Source organism: Rutidosis leptorrhynchoides, chromosome 9 (assembly GCF_046630445.1).
Source record: "Rutidosis leptorrhynchoides isolate AG116_Rl617_1_P2 chromosome 9, CSIRO_AGI_Rlap_v1, whole genome shotgun sequence".
NCBI lineage: Eukaryota > Viridiplantae > Streptophyta > Magnoliopsida > Asterales > Asteraceae > Rutidosis > Rutidosis leptorrhynchoides.
The window spans coordinates 312335386-312355000 of NC_092341.1; the positions used below are offsets into that span (position 1 = coordinate 312335386).

Consider the following 19615-nt stretch of genomic DNA (forward strand, 5'->3'; position numbering starts at 1 on the left):
CTTTGGACGTATGAGGTAACTGATTTCACGAGATTACTTAATGGTTAAAATCGCTACAACTAAAACAAAATTTTTGTATGATCATTTGAAAAGTGTTTACTTTTCAATTACATTGATTTCCATGTCCATACTTGTCAAAGAAAATTAAAAAATTCCAACTTTCTAGACTTTACACTTCCGTACAAGACCAAGATATTACTCCATGTAACTACTTTTCAAAACATAGTACGGAGTAATTTCTAAGAAAATTCAATGATACATGAACCAGAACACATATAAAAAAAACACAAATCTTCACTATAAAAACCCAAAATTATTCATCATATTTCAAATCAAATTCATAGTTCTAACACACAAACTAATCATATCTTCAATGGCTTCTGAATCTACAAACCAACTTCATTTTCTTTTAATCCCCTTGTTAGCTCCTGGCCACATCATCCCCATGATAGATATGGCCAAACTACTTGCACAAAGACCAAATGTGTTAGTCACTATTGTAACCACACCCGTTAACGCGGTTCGATACGCTCCATCTCTCCAACAACATATTAACTCCGGGCTCCCGGTTCATTTTCTCGAACTCCCGTTCTCAGGCGTCGAAAATGGACTACCTGAAGGATGTGAAAGTGCAGATGCTTTACCCGGGTTACATTTATTCCCAAACTTTTCAACTGCAGTTGATATGTTACAACAAAGATTAGAAGAACGTTTCGAGTCGCTAAAGCCTCGACCAAAATGTATTATTTCTGATAAATATATTCTGTGGACGCATGATACAGCTGCTAAGTATCGAATACCAAGGATAATTTTCGATGGAATGAGCTGTTTTAAACAGTTAAGTACTTATCATTTGTATGAATATAAGGCGTTGAAAGATTTAAACGATTCGGACATGCTTGTTCTACCTGGTTTACCTGATAGAATTGAGATAACTAAAGGTCAACTGCCACCTGAGTTCAATCCTAGTGGAATGAGCTCGGGTGTGCAACTCGAACGGGTCAGAGAAATCGAATCAAGAACTTATGGACAAATGAGGGAAAACGAGCCGAGAACTTATGGTATGGTGATTAATAGTTTTGAGGAGTTAGAGCAAGAATATGTTAAGGAATATAAGAAGATAAAAGGAGGTAATGTTTGGTGTTTAGGTCCATTGTCGTTGTCTAATAATAACGATTTAGGTAAGTCGTTAAGAGGAAATAGCGGCTCAATGGACGAGAAAAAGTTTGTGAATTGGCTTGATTCGAAAGAATCAAGATCCGTTGTGTACGAGTGTTTTGGTAGTAGTAGTCAAGTCAACCCTCCACAACTAATCGAGCTCGGTTTAGCCCTAGAAGCGTCGAATTTCCCATTCATATGGGTGGTTCGAGCCGGTGAGAAAGCTAATGAGTTTGAGAAATGGATACAAGAAACGGGGTTTGAAGAACGAGTAAAAGACAGAGGACTAGTAGTTCGAGATTGGGTCCCACAAGTTGTGATATTGTCACATTCTTCGGTGGGAGCGTTTTTGACACATTGTGGTTGGAACTCGATCTTGGAAGGCGTTTCGGCTGGTGTTCCAATGATAACATGGCCGCAATTTGCGGAGCAGTTTTTGAACGAGAAAGTTGTGGTGGACGTGTTGCGAATAGGCGAAAGTGTTGGGGCCCCACGTGTGGTTCATTGGGGTCAAGAAGAAAAGTTTGGGGTGACTGTGAAGAGTGATCAAGTGAAGAAGGCTATAGAGAAAGTAATGGATAAAGGGGATGAAGGAAATGAGAGAAGAAAGAAAGCAAAAGCACTTGGGATGGAAGCTAAGAAAGCTACACAAGAAGGAGGGTCTTCTTATAATAACTTAACATTACTCATAAAAGATATAATGGACCTAAATCCTTAATTACTTCTTATAGATGAATAGTTGATGGTTCGTGATTGAAGAAATAATACTATATTTGATGGTTATAGATCGATTCTTATAGTAATAAGTAACAAATAAGTTTTTACATATTAACTTTTGTATTATTACATATTCTAAGGTATCTAGTGATAGTATTATTATTTTTTTAAAGACTGGACTACAAAGTGTAGTGTGTGAGAATTGAAGTTGAGCCTTCTTTAAACATTTCCCAACATCCAGTCACTTGACTATCCCTAAAGTTTATATATTTAAATATATCACAAAACACTTAACAATTAGGGTCGAAAATGGTCATGAAATAATCTGGCTACTTCGTGTACAACTGAGAAAAAAGACTCCTCTTTCCCACGTAGACTGAAGAAGATAAAACTTATCCATTTATTCATTTATATATTCCTTAGATATATAATCCAGTTAAACCGCGTACATATACTTTATACAGTATACATTAGATTGAAAATGTATATGATTCGGGAAGAGTTACACGTAAATGCACTTGCAAAATGAATCACACTCAAAGCTACAATACAATGCCTACACAACATCATGAATCGGTTTAGCCTTTTACGCAAGTTGCTCGATAATATCTTGAATCATCGACATGGTGTTGAGATGAGACGAACCCCCTTTCTCCATCGCACTCTTCGCCAATTCCCCGAGCTCTTTAGCTCTCATTCGTCTTCCTTCTCCTTCCTCTTCTTTATCCACGATCCTTTCAACTGCCATCTTTACGCTTTCCTTCTTTGCCGATACTCCAAACTTATCTTCCTCCCCAAATGCATTCGGAACCTCCTTACACCCTACGCTCACTCCAATCTTTAGTACGTCGATAATAAATTTTTCAGTTAAAAATTGATCTGCAAATTGAGGACACGTAACCATCGGAAGCCTGGCTGAAACACCTTCAAGAGTCGAGTTCCATCCACAATGAGTCATAAAGCCACCAACGGCTTTATGAGACAAAATCAACACTTGTGGTGCCCAACCATGAACAATTAAGCCTCTATCTTTTACCCTTTCCTCATATCCTATTAACCATCTCTTCGTTTCCTCGGTTGAGGATCTTATACACCAAATAAACGGCACATTCGATAACTCCAATCCCTCTCCGAGCTCGATTATTTGCTCATGACTAAAACTTGACATACTTCCTAAGCAAACAAAGATAACGGAACGTTGATCTTTCATATCCAACCATTTTAAGCAATCGTGTTCGTCGATTCCAGCCTTGTTTCCTCTCTCGGCCATATCTTGAATACTTCGGTTATGCAGTGAAACCGGCCCAATACACCATACTTTTTTATCTTTCGCCTTTGCAAGTTCTCCAACATAGTTAACCTCCAACTCTTCAAAACTATTAACCACGATCCCATTCGCAGCTTCTTCGGCTACTTTCATTCGAGTAAAAAAATCCACCATTTCCTTAGTCTCACTCTTCCCCCAACTCCCGGCTTGTGCTTTCGTGAGCTCAATCCGGTCCGAAATCCCGGGCACCACAAAGTAATCCGAATCGGATTCGATTTGATTCAGAATATTAGTATTCATCATTATGTGTAAACACAAATATGTGAAGCACCCGGGCCCATGAAAAACAAGCCTAGGAATATTTAACCTTTTTGCTACATCATTTGTCCATGGAAACTGATTATCTGAAATGATGCAACTTGGAGACGGATTTAGTCCACGTAGAACATTTTCTGCCGGTTTTTCTAACATGTCCATTGCGGCGTACATTTTAACAAAAAGATGAGCCGATGGAAGCATGTCGAAATTTTCACACCCATCTGGTAAACCAACTTCGGCTAATGGAAGTTGGAGTTCAATGACTTGGATGTTGAGCTTGGCTTCGATTGCACGATCAGTGACTGATTTAAAACGTTTGGCGTTAACAGGAGTTGTGATTATTGTAACGGTCGCGTATTGGGCTAGTATTCGAGCAATGTCGATCATTGGTATCATATGGCCTTGTTGCATTAATGGAAATAAAATGAAGTGAAGGTCTTTGGGGAAGGAAGCCATTGTTTTTTTTTAGAAGTTGTGTATAATTTGTTGAATGTGTGAAATGGTCTTTAATTCACTTGCTAGCTACTTGTAGCGAGTGAAATGAGTCAATGACGTTTGCATTTATGTCATATATTTGTTTGGGCAACACGTGGAATATAAATACTTGATCAATACGTTTTTGCATTTTTAAATAAAATCACAGTTACAATAGTTGCTATAAAACAAACACATTACACATGTAGCCGCCTTTTACGATAAGACGAAAAATTGTTTTATAATATATAATAAGTTGAGTGTATGAATTTTATTTTTTCGACATCGACATGTGTTGTCTGCCCCAAGAAAAAGTGAATAGCATGTATACAAAGTAAGTCGCCAATTTTTACCTGACTTTTATGCAAGATTAAATGGCTAATCACATACTGACATACACATCTACATAGTGCCTAATTTCCACTATATGTTACAACACATATTTGGGCGTGGTTTTGTTAATGTTGTGTGACATGGCACACTAGGGTGTTGTGAGGACAACTTTTTTTTTTTTTTTTAGTGTGAGGCATGTAACGATGAACACAACCATAGACTTCATTGATTTTTGAATAGTTAGAGTACTTTATTAAGTTAATATTTTTTTCTCCATCTTCTCGCTCAACTATCAAGCATATTTTACCACATCCCACACAACATTATCATAACAACCCTCGTTTGCACAAATTATGCTACATCAACACAAATACCCCCTACAACTACACATCTATCACCGGGCTTCAACTATAACTAATGGCATTATATGTAGCTTATTTTAGTATCAGATTATAATATAATATAATTATATTATTGTATTATTATATGTATAGCCATCTAGTTTTTAATTTACTTCCCCATTTTAAAATAGTTGTCCTTTAATACCTTTTAAATAACAATTCTTTTTTCAACTTTAATTTTAAATATTTTTATTTGTGTTAGTTAATGTTTGACGAATGAGTTTGGGCTAGCTGGGATTCTCAACTGTCATCTTGACAACCTTTTTATAATTTTCATCTCGGGTTTAGACTAATTCTGGGTTATGGGTCGGCCCGCCAACCATAAGAACTTCAGAAGTTTTATATTTTATATAAATTTTAACTCGAAATGAACATATTTGACCCAAAACTAACCCAACAACTCAAAAATAACCAGCCATATTGACCCGTTTGACTCCTTTACAAACAAGTTATGTGCCTCGGTTGGAGTTGACACTTTTGACCCACCATACCCCTCACATTCGTGCAATTGTTTATTGTTGCTGTTGTTGACCCACTAACGTGAACTAGACAACCTGTTTATCAACTAATGTAGAGTTTGGATTGGATAATCTAAATCAGCCAATCAAAACCCGCCAACGTAACTCAACCTGAGTTGGTGAGCCTTGAGCTCCAAGAATTCAAAAGTTCTATTTTGTTCAATGTAACCAAATAAGGCAGTTTCAACATCCCTTCACATCAGCACCTATAAATACAAGTATAACTAACTCACTTGCAACCATACAGCTTTCTCTCATTCTCCCAAATCTCTATCTTTTATTCTTTTATTCACAATCATTCAACACAAAGGTAAGTTCTTTATTGTGTATACTTGTTTAAACATTCAAGTTTCGAAATTTGTACATGGTGAAGATTTTGGATTGATCATTTTCTAGAAACTTGAAGTTTGACAATGTTTCATAAAGTTTATATGTTCATGTTTTAAGAGATATAATTCACTTGTTACCTATATGTGTTAAAGCCATCTTTATTGATTGATCTATCTGTTACAGAAATGGAGACTTTCCTATTTACATCAGAATCTGTCAACGAAGGACACCCTGACAAACTCTGCGACCAAGTCTCGGATGCGATACTTGACGCTTGTTTAGAACAAGACCCCGAAAGCAAAGTCGCATGTGAGACATGTACAAAGACTAACATGGTCATGGTCTTTGGTGAGATCACTACTAAAGCAACTGTTAACTATGAGAAGATAGTCCGTGATACGTGCAGAGAAATTGGATTTACATCAGCTGATGTTGGTCTTGATGCTGACAACTGCAACGTCTTGGTCAATATCGAGCAACAGAACCTGGATATCGCTCAGGCTGTTCATGGCCACCTTACTAAGAAGCCAGAAGACATTGGTTATGTTCGGTTACGCGACCGACGAAACACCCGAGCTTATGCCATTAACTCATGTCTTAGCAACGAAGCTCGGTGCTAAGCTAACCGAAGTCAGAAAGAACAAGACGTGCGCGTGGATCCGTCCTGATGGTAAGACGCAAGTGACGGTTGAATACCGTAACGATAACGGTGCTATGGTTCCGATTAGGGTTCACACCGTCCTTATCTCGACCCAACATGACGAGACCGTGACAAACGATCAAATCGTATCCGATCTTAAGGAACACGTGATCAAACCGGTCATCCCGGCTCAGTATCTTGACGCCAACACAATTTTCCATCTAAACCCCTCGGGCCGGTTTGTGAACGGTGGTCCCCACGGTGATGCGGGTCTCACCGGAAGGAAGATTATCGTTGACACGTATGGCGGTTGGGGGGCCCACGGTGGTGGTGCGTTCTCCGGGAAGGACCCAACTAAGGTGGACAGGAGTGGTGCTTATCTTGTTAGGCAAGCGGCTAAGAGTATAGTGGCTTTGGGACTTGCACGTAGGTGCATTGTTCAGGTTTCTTATGCTATTGGTGTGGCTAAACCATTGTCGGTGTTTGTTGACACGTATAAAACGGGAACGATTCCAGATAAGGATATCCTTGTTTTGATTAAGGAGAATTTTGACTTTAGGCCAGGGATGATGTTGATTAATCTTGATTTGAAAAGGGGCGGTAACTATAGGTTTCAGAAGACTGCTGCTTATGGTCATTTCGGTCGTGATGATCCCGATTTTACCTGGGAGACTGTCAAGTTTCTCAAGCCTACAGTTTGAATGTACTTGGTCATTGAATTTGAACTCAGAATAAACTTGGCTAATATGATGCGAATTCAGCATGCAGTTACCTAGATGTTGTGTTTTTTCATTTCAATTCGTTTGCTTTTGTTTTGCTTGGTTAAAACGCATAAGATTGAAATGTTCTAGATTGTGTTTAACAGTGCTTATATAATATATTAATAATACCTGTCGTTCAATCGTTCTTTAGATCTTTATAGAAGTGGAAAGTTGGTGTGTATCGGATATGTTAGTTTGTTCCAGGGGATTCATCAATACTTTCAAACTGAGAGCAGACAATAATTAAAATAAAGCTTCAGGAATTTGTTGTTTAACCTAAATTTGTTGCTTAACCTAAATTCAAGCATATGATAAGAAAATGTAATTCTTGAATAATAACACACAAGTAGTCCCAGGCACTATATATTTGACTATAAGACATGCAAATACACTTTGTAACCATTGTTTTAACATGGAGATATACATTGATCGTTTGCTCACAACAATCTAATCCTTTCGATGGTAACACAATTTTTTTCATACAGGTCTTCTCCTAAACAATGTTCTAATCTGTGTTGAGCATAAATAGATGATCAGGTGATCTTACAGTGTTTAATAGCCTAATCGAAGATTAACAGATACATAAGTGGCTCTTACTAATAAAATACTATAATTACTTTATATTACATTCTGTAACAATCACAAAACTTGATACAGAAAACATGATGGTGAACAAACCCTACAGAATTTTCACTGTTACAGCTGCTTAAATTTGTTAATCAACCACGAGAATGGAAGCAGAAAAGTTATATATTTCATTCAGGCATTTCATCGAACACCTTATATTCATGCACAAATCTTAAACAGTGATCATTGTTACAAGTGTTTCCTTGGTTAAAAATGCAAGTCATTGTCATCTGATAGAGCTTTCAAGATATATTGAAACTCCGCAATAATCATATTTTGACAGTTATATATATCATCTTTCGATAATCATCAGGTAACTTCTGAAATTTTTCTACACTGCTCGGGAAAATTTAGTTTTTCTATTTTTATTGATAAAACTGACAACAAACACTAGCTTAAATGAACTTTAACTTAAGATGAAACAATATCCTTTATGTAATTATTACTATGTTATACAAAGAACTTAAAGAACTCTTACATACAATCGGTTTCGTGTGAGCTAATTGCTATTTCGTCGTAAATAGCTTGGATCATTTGATGTTTAATAAAACCACCGAAAATTTCAACTGAATTGTGAAATTTTGCTAGTTCTATGTTTCTTATATTTAACCAAACATGAAAATCGTAATTGTCCAGAAAAAGAAAAAAAATGTAGTGCAATTGTAGTAGTATAAAGAAAAGAAAAAACATGAAAAGGTATAAAACGAAAAAAGAATAATAGATTGACGACTGATTGGGCCAATAATGACTGGGACTGGGCAGATTTGGACCACAAGCCTTTAAATTTGTAGGTTTTGTTGGGTTGATGAGAGGATCGTATTTGAAAACAATTTATAGGACTCGAGTCATTAGGGCCTATAGTGATTGGGACTGGGACCGGGACCGGGCCTGGTTCTGTTTGTCATCGTAACTCTTTTTTATTTTTTTTATTTTTATTTTAGATTTTCAAGGATCGACGTGATTACACACGAGAATTATTGTAATTAAGTACTGTAATACATTTAAGGAATCGTATGCAAGACATACAAAGTAACATTTGCGACACAATGTGGTCTGATATAGGTCGGGTTGCTAGTTACGATGGCTTGATTCTATTTTGCGCCATTTTGTATCTCTTCGATAGCTTGAATCATTATTGATACTTTGAGATAAGACGAACCCCCTTCCTCCATTGCATTTTTCGCCATTAAACCGAACTCTCTAGCTCTCTTTCTTCTTGCTTCTCCTTCCTTATCGTTGTTCATTAATCCTTCAATCGCTACCCTAATATCGTCTTTCTTCATTATCACTTGAGGTTTATCACGCTCCGTGAACAAAACGGGAACTTCCATCCCAATTCTCACACCAGTTTTCAACACGTCTGTTATAAACCTTTCGTTTAGAAATTGTTCCGCAAATTGTGGCCATGTTACCATTGGGATCCCAGCTGAAATCCCTTCTAGAGTCGAGTTCCACCCACAATGAGTCACAAATCCACCAACGGCCTGGTGTGACAAAATCAAGATTTGTGGGGCCCAACCACGGACCATTAGGCCTTTACCTTTTATCCTTTCTTCATATCCTTCTTTCGAAAGCCATTCCTCAAATTCATCATTTGTCTCCCTAACGAACCAAATAAACGGTCTATTTGATAACTCTAGACCAAGCCCTAGTTCGATGATTTGTTCCGTAGAAGCATACGATAAACTTCCTAAACAAACATAAATAACAGACTCTTGCTCTTTCGAATCCAACCATTTCATACAATCATAACCGTCTATCGCAGACTTATTTCCTCTTTCAGTGATATCTTGAAAACTTTTGTTGTATAACGAAACTGGCCCAATACACCAAACAGTTTTATCTTTCGCCTTTGCAAACTCTTCAACATACTTGGGCTCCAATTCCTCAAAACTATTAACCACAATCCCAATAGTGGTTTTCTCGGCTTCAAACATTCGGTCGGCCAACTCTGTTGTTTCTTTCGTGTCTCCTTATCCCCATTGCGTAGTCTGCGGTTTGATAACTTCAATCCGGTCAGGCAAGCCGGGAAGCACAAAATACTCCGAGTTTGATTCAATTTCATTTAGTATGTTAGTAGTTGTCACTATATGTACATGATAATGCTAAAAACGAACATATATTTCATAGCATTATCCCTCAAGAAAGACAAGCTTTTAGTTGCAATTGTTCTATTTACAAGTAATATTCGTTTAAATAATAAAAGGTGAAGACAAAAGACAGATTCGACGATTTGAAGACGCAAACGACCAAAAAGCTAAAAAGTACAAAGTACAATCAAAGTGGTTCAAATTATTGATGAGAAACGTCTCAAAATTGCAAGAGTACAAGACGCAAAATGCAAAGTACAAGATATTAAATAGTACACAAGGACGTTCGAAAATCCGGAACCGGGACCTAAGTCAACTTTCAACGCGCGACGCAACGGGCCGAAAATTACAAGTCAACTATGCAAATAAATATAATATAATATATAAATAATTCTTAAAATTATATATATATTATATTTATATTTTAAAAACCGTCGGCAAAATTAGGATCTAAAGTGTGAGCTGGAATCCACAGCTCCGCACTCGCGGAGCTTCGAAGGCAAGAAAAACCGTACTCGCGGAGTGCACAGTATCCAGATGGGGCCTATAAAAGGCAACGCATTTTGCTGAATTCGATACACCTTTTTCTTCTTCATCTATCAACGTATATATATATATATATATATATATATATATTAATTATAATTATAATTTTAATAATAAGGGTATGTTAGCGAATGTTGTAAGGGTGTAAGTCGAAATTCTGTCCGTGTAACGCTACGCTATTTTTAATCATTGTAAGTTATGTTCAACCTTTTTAAATTAATGTCTAGTAGCTAAGTTATTATTATGCTTATTTAAACCGAAGTAATCGTGATGTTGGGCTATGTGATGACCGGAAAATTTCAACTTATTTAAACCAATTCTCTATATGATTTAATATTTTCGACATGATAAGCAATGAAATTTTGACAAGTTTTAAAACTTTTGAAAATGATTTTTTATATAACGGTTGACCACCCTGTTTGTCTAACGATTCACGAACGTCATAACATGTACTATATACATATTTTAATAAATATAAGAGTTTTCGATATATACGGAATCATGCGAATAATATTTATATACGAAATGATTAAAAATTTACTATTAAACGATGCTATTTCAAATTAAAAATTTTACGTATTAAGTCATTTTATTTTTATGATATAATTTTTGTATTTTTTTTAAGAAACGAAGTTAAATTAATAATGTACAATTTGTAAAGCACAACGTACAACGTGTAGCTTAAATAGTTGAATTTAAATTAATTCATTTACTATTCACATGAAAACGACATGATAGAAATTATTAATTATAAGTTACATAGAATACCCCTGAAGAATTTAATAAATACGACTTTTTAAAATTTTAAATTTCAATTTAGGTATTATTAAAACATGTCGACACACAAGAAAACAACGGAGTGTGAGCTGGTGAGGGAGGCCATGCGATCGCATGGCCATAGTGCCCAAGACCCATGCGATCGCATGGTGAGTCTGGTGGCCAAAACTCTATAAATTCGCTCGAAGCCTGATTCGTGTAATTCATTTTCATTTCATCTCATCATGCACTCTGTATAAATATATATATATATATATATATATATATATATATATATATATATATATATATATATATATATATATATATATTAATATTATTATAAATATTAATATTAATATTAATATTAATAATAATATTTAGTATTAGTATTAGTAAGGGTATTATTAATATGTATACATAAAATATTACGACGAGGTTATGAGCGTGTTACTTTCAAAATATGTTTTCGAACGGGATAGAGCTAAGGAAATTATGGGTTATAGCTATGGAGGTTATGGGTACTGTTCGCAAGTCAAACCTATTGTTTATCATCTCTGTTGCGTCTACGTACTTTCCTGCAATATTGAATCTCAATATTGATAAGTGAGCATTCATATCTTATCTTTTATATATTAATAGTGTATATATGTCTAGTGCTCGAGTATATATGTTTATGCATGCTTGTATACTAAATTTCATCGTTAAACAGTTTATAATGAATCACTAATTAAATACATATATTACTGGTAAAAGGTATATGATATACATGTTTTTGGAAAGCTGGCGAAAAATCAATAACTTTTCATTTAGATATCGAATAGTTTCGATGAACGGATTAAAAGATATGATCAACTGAATTATAATTGACGTTAATTAGAATTGCTTTTGAATTTGCAATTAATATTTAAACAACTTGTTTGTAAGATTGATAAATTGGATTTTTGAATATTACCAACCGAGTAAATGAATCCTTATATAAGGTACATCTCGTTTTGTTAAACAACTGTCCAAAATTGACTTTTTGAAACGACTTTGGATAACTTTTGTATGTCGATCTCGAGCATTAGGATTATGATACACTATGACCTGACCTAGCTTGATAAACATTTATTGACCAACATATGTTCTCTAGGTTGAGATCTACGGTTATTTGGTAATCCGAGTTTCGGTCACATTTTGGTGAACGACTTTATATGCTGCTAAAGTGAGTTTCATTTGCTCCCTTTTTAATTGCTTTTGCAATCTATATTTTTGGACTGAGAATACATGCAATTTATTTTAAACGCAATGGATACAAGTATATACTTAATTCTACACTGAGTTTGAACTGAAAATCCCTTAGCTTTGGTAACTAGTAGCTGCCAGTACATAGGATATGGACTGGTGGGTGCGAATAACAGTATATGGATCCATAGGGCTTGACATCCCCGTCCGAGCTAGAGCACTAGCCTTTTAACGGACGTATGCTATTTGAGAAGCGTACACGTTGGTTTGCGTGTATTTTTAAGATGATTATACAAAGGGTACAAATTATATATACGTTAAGTTTAGTTACCAGGGTGCTCAATTTCGTAGAATATTTTGATAAACGTTTCTGGATGGAACAACTGAAATCTTGTGATTCACTTTTTTGTACAGATTATGCAAAACATTAAAACTATGAACTCACCAACCTTTGTGTTGACACTTGTTAGCATGTTTATTCTCAGGTTCCCTAGAAGTCTTCCGCTGTTTGCTTATATGTTAGACAAGCTATGTGCATGGAGTCTTACATGGCATATTTTTCAAGGAAACGTTGCATTCACCAAATCATCACCATGTATATTAGTTTGACTGCATTGTCAACAGAAGTACTATTGTAAACTATTATTTACAGTGATTGTCTATATGTAAAAATCATCAGATGTGCAAAACCTTTGCTTTAAATATTCATTTATGGTGTGCCTTTTCAAAAGAATGCAATGTTTACAAAACGTATCATATAGAGGTCAAATACCTCGCAATGAAATCAATGAATGACGTGTTCGTCCATATGGATTTGGAGCGATCGTCACAGTTGGTATCAGAGCGTTGGTCCTAGTGAACCAGGTCTTGCATGAGTGTGTCTAACTGGTTATTGGTAGGATGCATTAGTGAGTCTGGACTATGACCGTATATGTTTTTACCAAGTTTTGCTTACCATTTATCGTCGAAAATTACTTGCTTATCATTCCTAAGTCTAGACACGTCTTACTGCATTTACTGCATAGATAGTGTACCGACAAAATTCATATCTTAGCATATCTGTTACTGTAAACTTTTCCTGACATCTTCCGAAAATTTCTCCGTAATTTACGGGATTTTGGTATTATATATACATATGTAAATTATGTATTGAGGAGTACCAATCTAAATTCTATAATCTATCTTATATCAAAAATCAATTCCCTGATTATACAAGATGGATCACGTATCTAGTTCAAATTTCTTAAATTCCGACAGCTATTCCGATATGGATATTCACATGAACTCCGAAGACAGTGTAACCAGAATGGATCAACCAATTAGCCATCATCTATTCTGGATGAATTGGGGATGGGTTCGTAGCTTACTTAGTCATTGGAGACAAGAAGAAGGCGATCCCTTCCATCCACCACATTGCCCTCTTGACGAAGAACCTGAAGCACTTACCGGCGAACCTGTTCGTAATACCATTTTCTCTCTCATTTCCAGAGTATCTAGTCATGATTATATACTATCTCACATTCTAAATCTTATTCGTCCGCTCGTCCGAACCGCCAATCATCCCGGTGTAGTAGAAGAAGTCAACGAGCTTCGCGCTCGGGTAGTGGCTTTGGAGAATATGGTGCAAAGGTTACAAGCACCAGCAGCATCACCGGCATCAACAGTACCACCGACAACAACACCAACAGTACCATTACCACCACCAACAACATCCGCATCGCAAACCTCAACTTCACAATCTATCCCACGAGCATCAACGTCATACGCACCGTAGTTACCAAGAAATACCAGCAACAATAACCGATGAAGTATTAACTCATTTCCCCTGAAGAAATTTTATGTATATTTAATATATATGAATTTTGAAATCAAAATAAATCTTTTCGTACTAAGCTATTACGTGTGAATCTTAACTGGTAGGTACTACTCGGTTAGTTCATATTACTAATATGCAATGATATACATCCTTCCTTAACAACTTAACCATTGTTAACTACAATCTCTGTTTCAACTTAATGAATTCCATTTCATAATAAACCAAGTGTATTAATCAATTACATAATTGATTTTACATTTTCAATTTCGATATACTCGAAACTTTTCAGAAAACATCATCTGTGCCTTGTAAGGTTCACAAAAATTCCACGAGCACCAACATCCTTCACTGACGAATATCAATAAGAATAAATAATGAAGTGTTGATTTCATTAGTGAAAAACTCCGCAAATATTATGTAATCTTTAATGTTTTAGAGATTAATCATTTCTAAGTCAAGCAGAAAATCAAATGAGCTTAATATGATATTAACTCATTAAATCCGTATTACATCTGAAGAAATATACATACATATATTTTCATAAAGACAGTAATGAAAATTTTTTTGTACAAAATATTACTTGTGAAATCTTTAACGGGTAGGTAATTCCCGGGAAATATATAAGTTCACAATTAATATGTTATACTGTACATTCTTCAACTTTGATTCAAAAATTATTAACTATGCTCACAGCGATATACAATCGTTTCCATACAAATTCAATTACATATTCTGATATTGACGGATCAGAATCCAAGCCATAACTCTGAACCGGTGACATCATTCTTAGATCTCTACATCTTTCAAAGCTATACTTTGACTTCAAAACTGTACAAGATCCTTTAACATTGTTATTACCGAAAATAATCTTGCAATTCTTTTCAAGATATCAAATTTTCATCACACTTCCAACCAGTCAACTTCGATTTTTCAGATTAACCTAATTATAACCTTGACATATACGTTCTTGTTACTGGGGAACCTATCATGTTCCATCACATTAGCAGTAAACTTACCAACAACTTCACTGATCTTTGACTTTCTGAAAAATCATTATATTTATCGAAACCCCATCATTTACTCATCTGCATCTTATAACAAGAATTGTCTTGCCAATTACTGGGAATCAGCAATCAGTATTTTGAAATCTCGTAGCATGTCTACTCCAACAGTTATATGTGTACATATAACATCTATCTCCTATACTTACGTACTTTGAATGTGAAGTTTCCGAAAAACACCTTAAACCGCGAACTAGTTCTCAAAATTTTGAAAAGTACTGATGAAGCAGCAAAAACTGTAAACGAACTTAACAATAAAAAGTTTAATGATAAAGAATAGTGTGTTGGCAAAGCTCAGAAAAAGAAAAGGTTTGGAACTGGAAAAAGGATTGAGCAAAGTATGAAGGAGGCTGTGGATACATCACAAGGACGAAACCTGCCTTCAAAGAATACAAATGATTCAGTATCTGCTGAAGCCATTAACGAATACCTTGCTTCCGAATCTAAACCCTTGCTGACAATATTCTTCATCATCCTCTGATATTAGAAATTCTAAGATATCATCGTATCTTTCAATATAAATATCCTCCATATTTCTGAAGATATTTTTCGAAACCATTCTTATCTGAAATCATTACCTCTTCGCGCTATCTGTGTTACATCATAAAAGAAACTATTTTAGTTTCTAAAATCTGAAAAATTCGAAAAAAAAATGGATGTTTTGAAGTAATGTTTGGAACTGAAGCATGAGTTAGTATAATATAATGACACTTGATCAACGTGATTATATTACAGTAAGTCATGCTGAGTTTCTAATGGAACTTGATAAAGGTTCACAGATCCCACCGTCATCATGAACCATGTTACATAACTCTTTTATTCTATTTAACCTCTAAACATATCAAGAAAATATATTTTCTTGATGATTCTGTCTTTTTCGGATATTCTGGTAATTTGACAAATCAAGATCGTGCCATTACGATTACCTTCTCAGAACATTAACTATGTTCATTCAAAACTCCATACCTACGAATTCTGGACCATTACAAGAGATGCCTAATCGCAAGAAGAAGAAACTAAGGGACAAAGCTCTGAAATAGAAATTGGAGTATAAATCGCAGAAAATAAGAGGGAGTATTAACTGTGAATGACAATGATTATAGAAGACAGAAGTAGAGACATTGAAATATAAGGGGAGATATAAAGCCCGATAACAAACCTGAAATTACAAACCGTGTATATCAATGCGTATAGCAATATAAAGACACGGGAGAATGAAAAACACTATAACCCCAAGGTAATAGTAGAAGAAAATAACCTCCTCTGGTGGCAGATGAAAAAGAAGAATGAAGGATACGATAGCCAAGAAAATATCAAGAATCAGAACTGGATTAAGCATTTTCACAATCTATTAGGAATTATGAAATAAGGAAGAAGCTTATAGGAGTGGTGAAAATAAATGAAACGGAAGAGGTCAATTTATAGTGAAATATCAGACATAGCAATCGAGGCAGATTACGTATTTAATTAAAGAAGATCTTAATCTCCTTAATTCCCGAAGAATCAAATCTTATTTAAATTATGAAGATTTTCTATTCCTTAAATTCCGAAAATCAATCGTTACTACGTCAAGAGATAAGACAAATCTCTATTCTTCATTTCACTCTATTACGAAAACTTCTCTCATACGCTTCGAGTAATTGGATTGTTTTATCCATATTATTCAACGGTGATAGAAATTCTATTTATCAACTAATATTCGTCATAAAAACATTTTTATTGTTAACCATGACGACCTCACTCAAATTTCGGGATGAAATTTCTTTAACGGGGAGGTACTGTGATGACCCGAAAAATTTCAACTTATTTAAACCAATTCTCTATATGATTTAATATTTTCGACATGATAAGCAATGAAATTTTGACAAGTTTTAAAACTTTTGAAAATGATTTTTTATATAACGGTTGACCACCCTGTTTGTCTAACGATTCACGAACATCATAACATGTACTATATACATATTTTAATAAATATAAGAGTTTTCGATATATACGGAATCATGCGAATAATATTTATATATGAAATGATTAAAAATTTACTATTAAACGATGCTATTTCAAATTAAAAATTTTACGTATTAAGTCATTTTATTTTTATGATATAATTTTTGTATTTTTTTTAAGAAACGAAGTTAAATTAATAATGTACAATTTGTAAAGCACAACGTACAACGTGTAGCTTAAATAGTTGAATTTAAATTAATTCATTTACTATTCACATAAAAACGACATGATAGAAATTATTAATTATAAGTTACATAGAATACCCCTGAAGAATTTAATAAATACGACTTTTTAAAATTTTAAATTTCAATTTAGGTATTATTAAAACATGTCGACACACAAGAAAACAACGGAGTGTGAGCTGGTGAGGGAGGCCATGCGATCGCATGGCCATAGTGCCCAAGACCCATGCGATTGCATGGTGAGTATGGTGGCCAAAACTCTATAAATTCGCTCGAAGCCTGATTCGTGTAATTCATTTTCATTTCATCTCATCATGCACTCTGTATAAATATATATATATATATATATATATATATATATATATATATATATATATATATATATATATATATATATATATATATATATATATATTAATATTATTATAAATATTAATATTAATATTAATAATAATATTTAGTATTAGTATTAGTAAGGGTATTATTAATATGTATACATAAAATATTACGACGAGGTTATGAGCGTGTTACTTTCAAAATATGTTTTCGAGCGGGATAGAGCTAAGGAAATTATGGGTTATAGCTATGGAGGTTATGGGTACTGTTCGCAAGTCAAACCTATTGTTTATCATCTCTGTTGCGTCTACATACTTTCCTGCAATATTGAATCTCAATATTGATAAGTGAGCATTCATATCTTATCTTTTATATATTAATAGTGTATATATGTCTAGTGCTCGAGTATATATGTTTATGCATGCTTGTATACTAAATTTCATCGTTAAATAGTTTATAATGAATCACTAATTAAATACATATATTACTAGTAAAAGGTATATGATATACATGTTTTTGGAAAGCTGGCGAAAAATCAATAACTTTTCATTTAGATATCGAATAGTTTCGATGAACGGATTAAAAGATATGATCAACTGAATTATAATTGACGTTAATTAGAATTGCTTTTGAATTTGCAATTAATATTTAAACAACTTGTTTGTAAGATTGATAAATTGGATTTTTGAATATTACCAACCGAGTAAATGAATCCTTATATAAGGTACATCTCGTTTTGTTAAACAACTGTCCAAAATTGACTTTTTGAAACGACTTTGGATAACTTTTGTATGTCGATTTCGAGCATTAGGATTGTGATACACTATGACCTGACCTAGCTTGATAAACATTTATTGACCAACATATGTTCTCTAGGTTGAGATCTACGGTTATTTGGTAATCCGAGTTTCGGTCACATTTTGGTGAACGACTTTATATGCTGCTAAAGTGAGTTTCATTTGCTTCCTTTTTAATTGCTTTTGCAATCTATATTTTTGGACTGAGAATACATGCAATTTATTTTAAACGCAATGGATACAAGTATATACTTAATTCTACACTGAGTTTGAACCGAAAATCCCTTAGCTTTGGTAACTAGTAGCTGCCAGTACATAGGATATGGACTGGTGGGCGCGAATAACAGTATATGGATCCATAGGGCTTGACATCCCCGTCCGAGATAGAGCACTAGCCTTTTAACGGGCGTATGCTATTTGAGAAGCGTACACGTTGGTTTGCGTGTATTTTTAAGATGATTATACAAAGGGTACAAATTATATATACGTTAAGTTTAGTTACCAGGGTGCTCAATTTCGTAGAATATTTTGATAAACGTTTCTGGATGGAACAACTGAAATCTTGTGATTCACTTTTTTGTACAGATTATGCAAAACATTAAAACTATGAACTCACCAACCTTTGTGTTGACACTTGTTAGCATGTTTATTCTCAGGTTCTCTAGAAGTCTTCCGCTGTTTGCTTATATGTTAGACAAGCTATGTGCATGGAGTCTTACATGGCATATTTTTCAAGGAAACGTTGCATTCACCAAATCATCACCATGTATATTAGTTTGACTGCATTGTCAACAGAAGTACTATTGTAAACTATTATTTACAGTGATTGTCTATATGTAAAAATCATCAGATGTCGAAAACCTTTGATTTAAATATTCATTTATGGTGTGCCTTTTCAAAAGAATGCAATGTTTACAAAACGTATCATATAGAGGTCAAATACCTCGCAATGAAATCAATGAATGACGTGTTCGTCCATATGGATTTGGAGCGATCGTCACAGGCTAAAATATTAAGATGGGGTAATTGGGCTTTGTACCATAATTGGGGTTTGGATAAAAGAACAACATTTGTGAAAATTAGACAATGGGCTACTAATGGGCTTTATATTTGTTTAATTAAATGATAGTTTGTTAATTTAATATAAAGATTTACAATTGGACATACCTATAAATAACCATATACACTCGATCGGACACGATGGGCGGGATATTTATAAGTACTAATAATCGTTCATTTAACCGGACACGGGAATG

At 34.4% G+C, this 19615-nt stretch overlaps 2 protein-coding genes and 2 pseudogenes across 2 annotated transcripts; 2 read left to right on the forward strand and 2 right to left on the reverse strand.

Moving 5' to 3' along the window:
- Positions 1-331: 331 nt before the first annotated feature.
- On the forward strand, positions 332-1986 carry LOC139866898 (UDP-glycosyltransferase 73C4-like). Its single transcript, XM_071855192.1, has one exon. It carries the CDS (start codon positions 374-376, stop codon positions 1874-1876), a length of 1503 nt encoding a protein of 500 aa, XP_071711293.1. The 5' UTR covers positions 332-373; the 3' UTR covers positions 1877-1986.
- Positions 1987-2442: 456 nt separating this feature from the next.
- Positions 2443-3916, reverse strand: LOC139868479 (UDP-glycosyltransferase 73E1-like). The gene has a single exon (XM_071856814.1). The coding sequence runs from the start codon at positions 3914-3916 to the stop codon at positions 2462-2464; it is 1455 nt and encodes a 484-aa protein (XP_071712915.1). The 3' UTR covers positions 2443-2461.
- A 1761-nt stretch (positions 3917-5677) lies between these two features.
- Positions 5678-7043, forward strand: LOC139866420 (S-adenosylmethionine synthase 3-like; annotated as a pseudogene).
- Positions 7044-8635: 1592 nt separating this feature from the next.
- Positions 8636-19615, reverse strand: part of LOC139865596 (UDP-glycosyltransferase 73E1-like) — a 12241-nt pseudogene continuing 1261 nt past the window's right edge.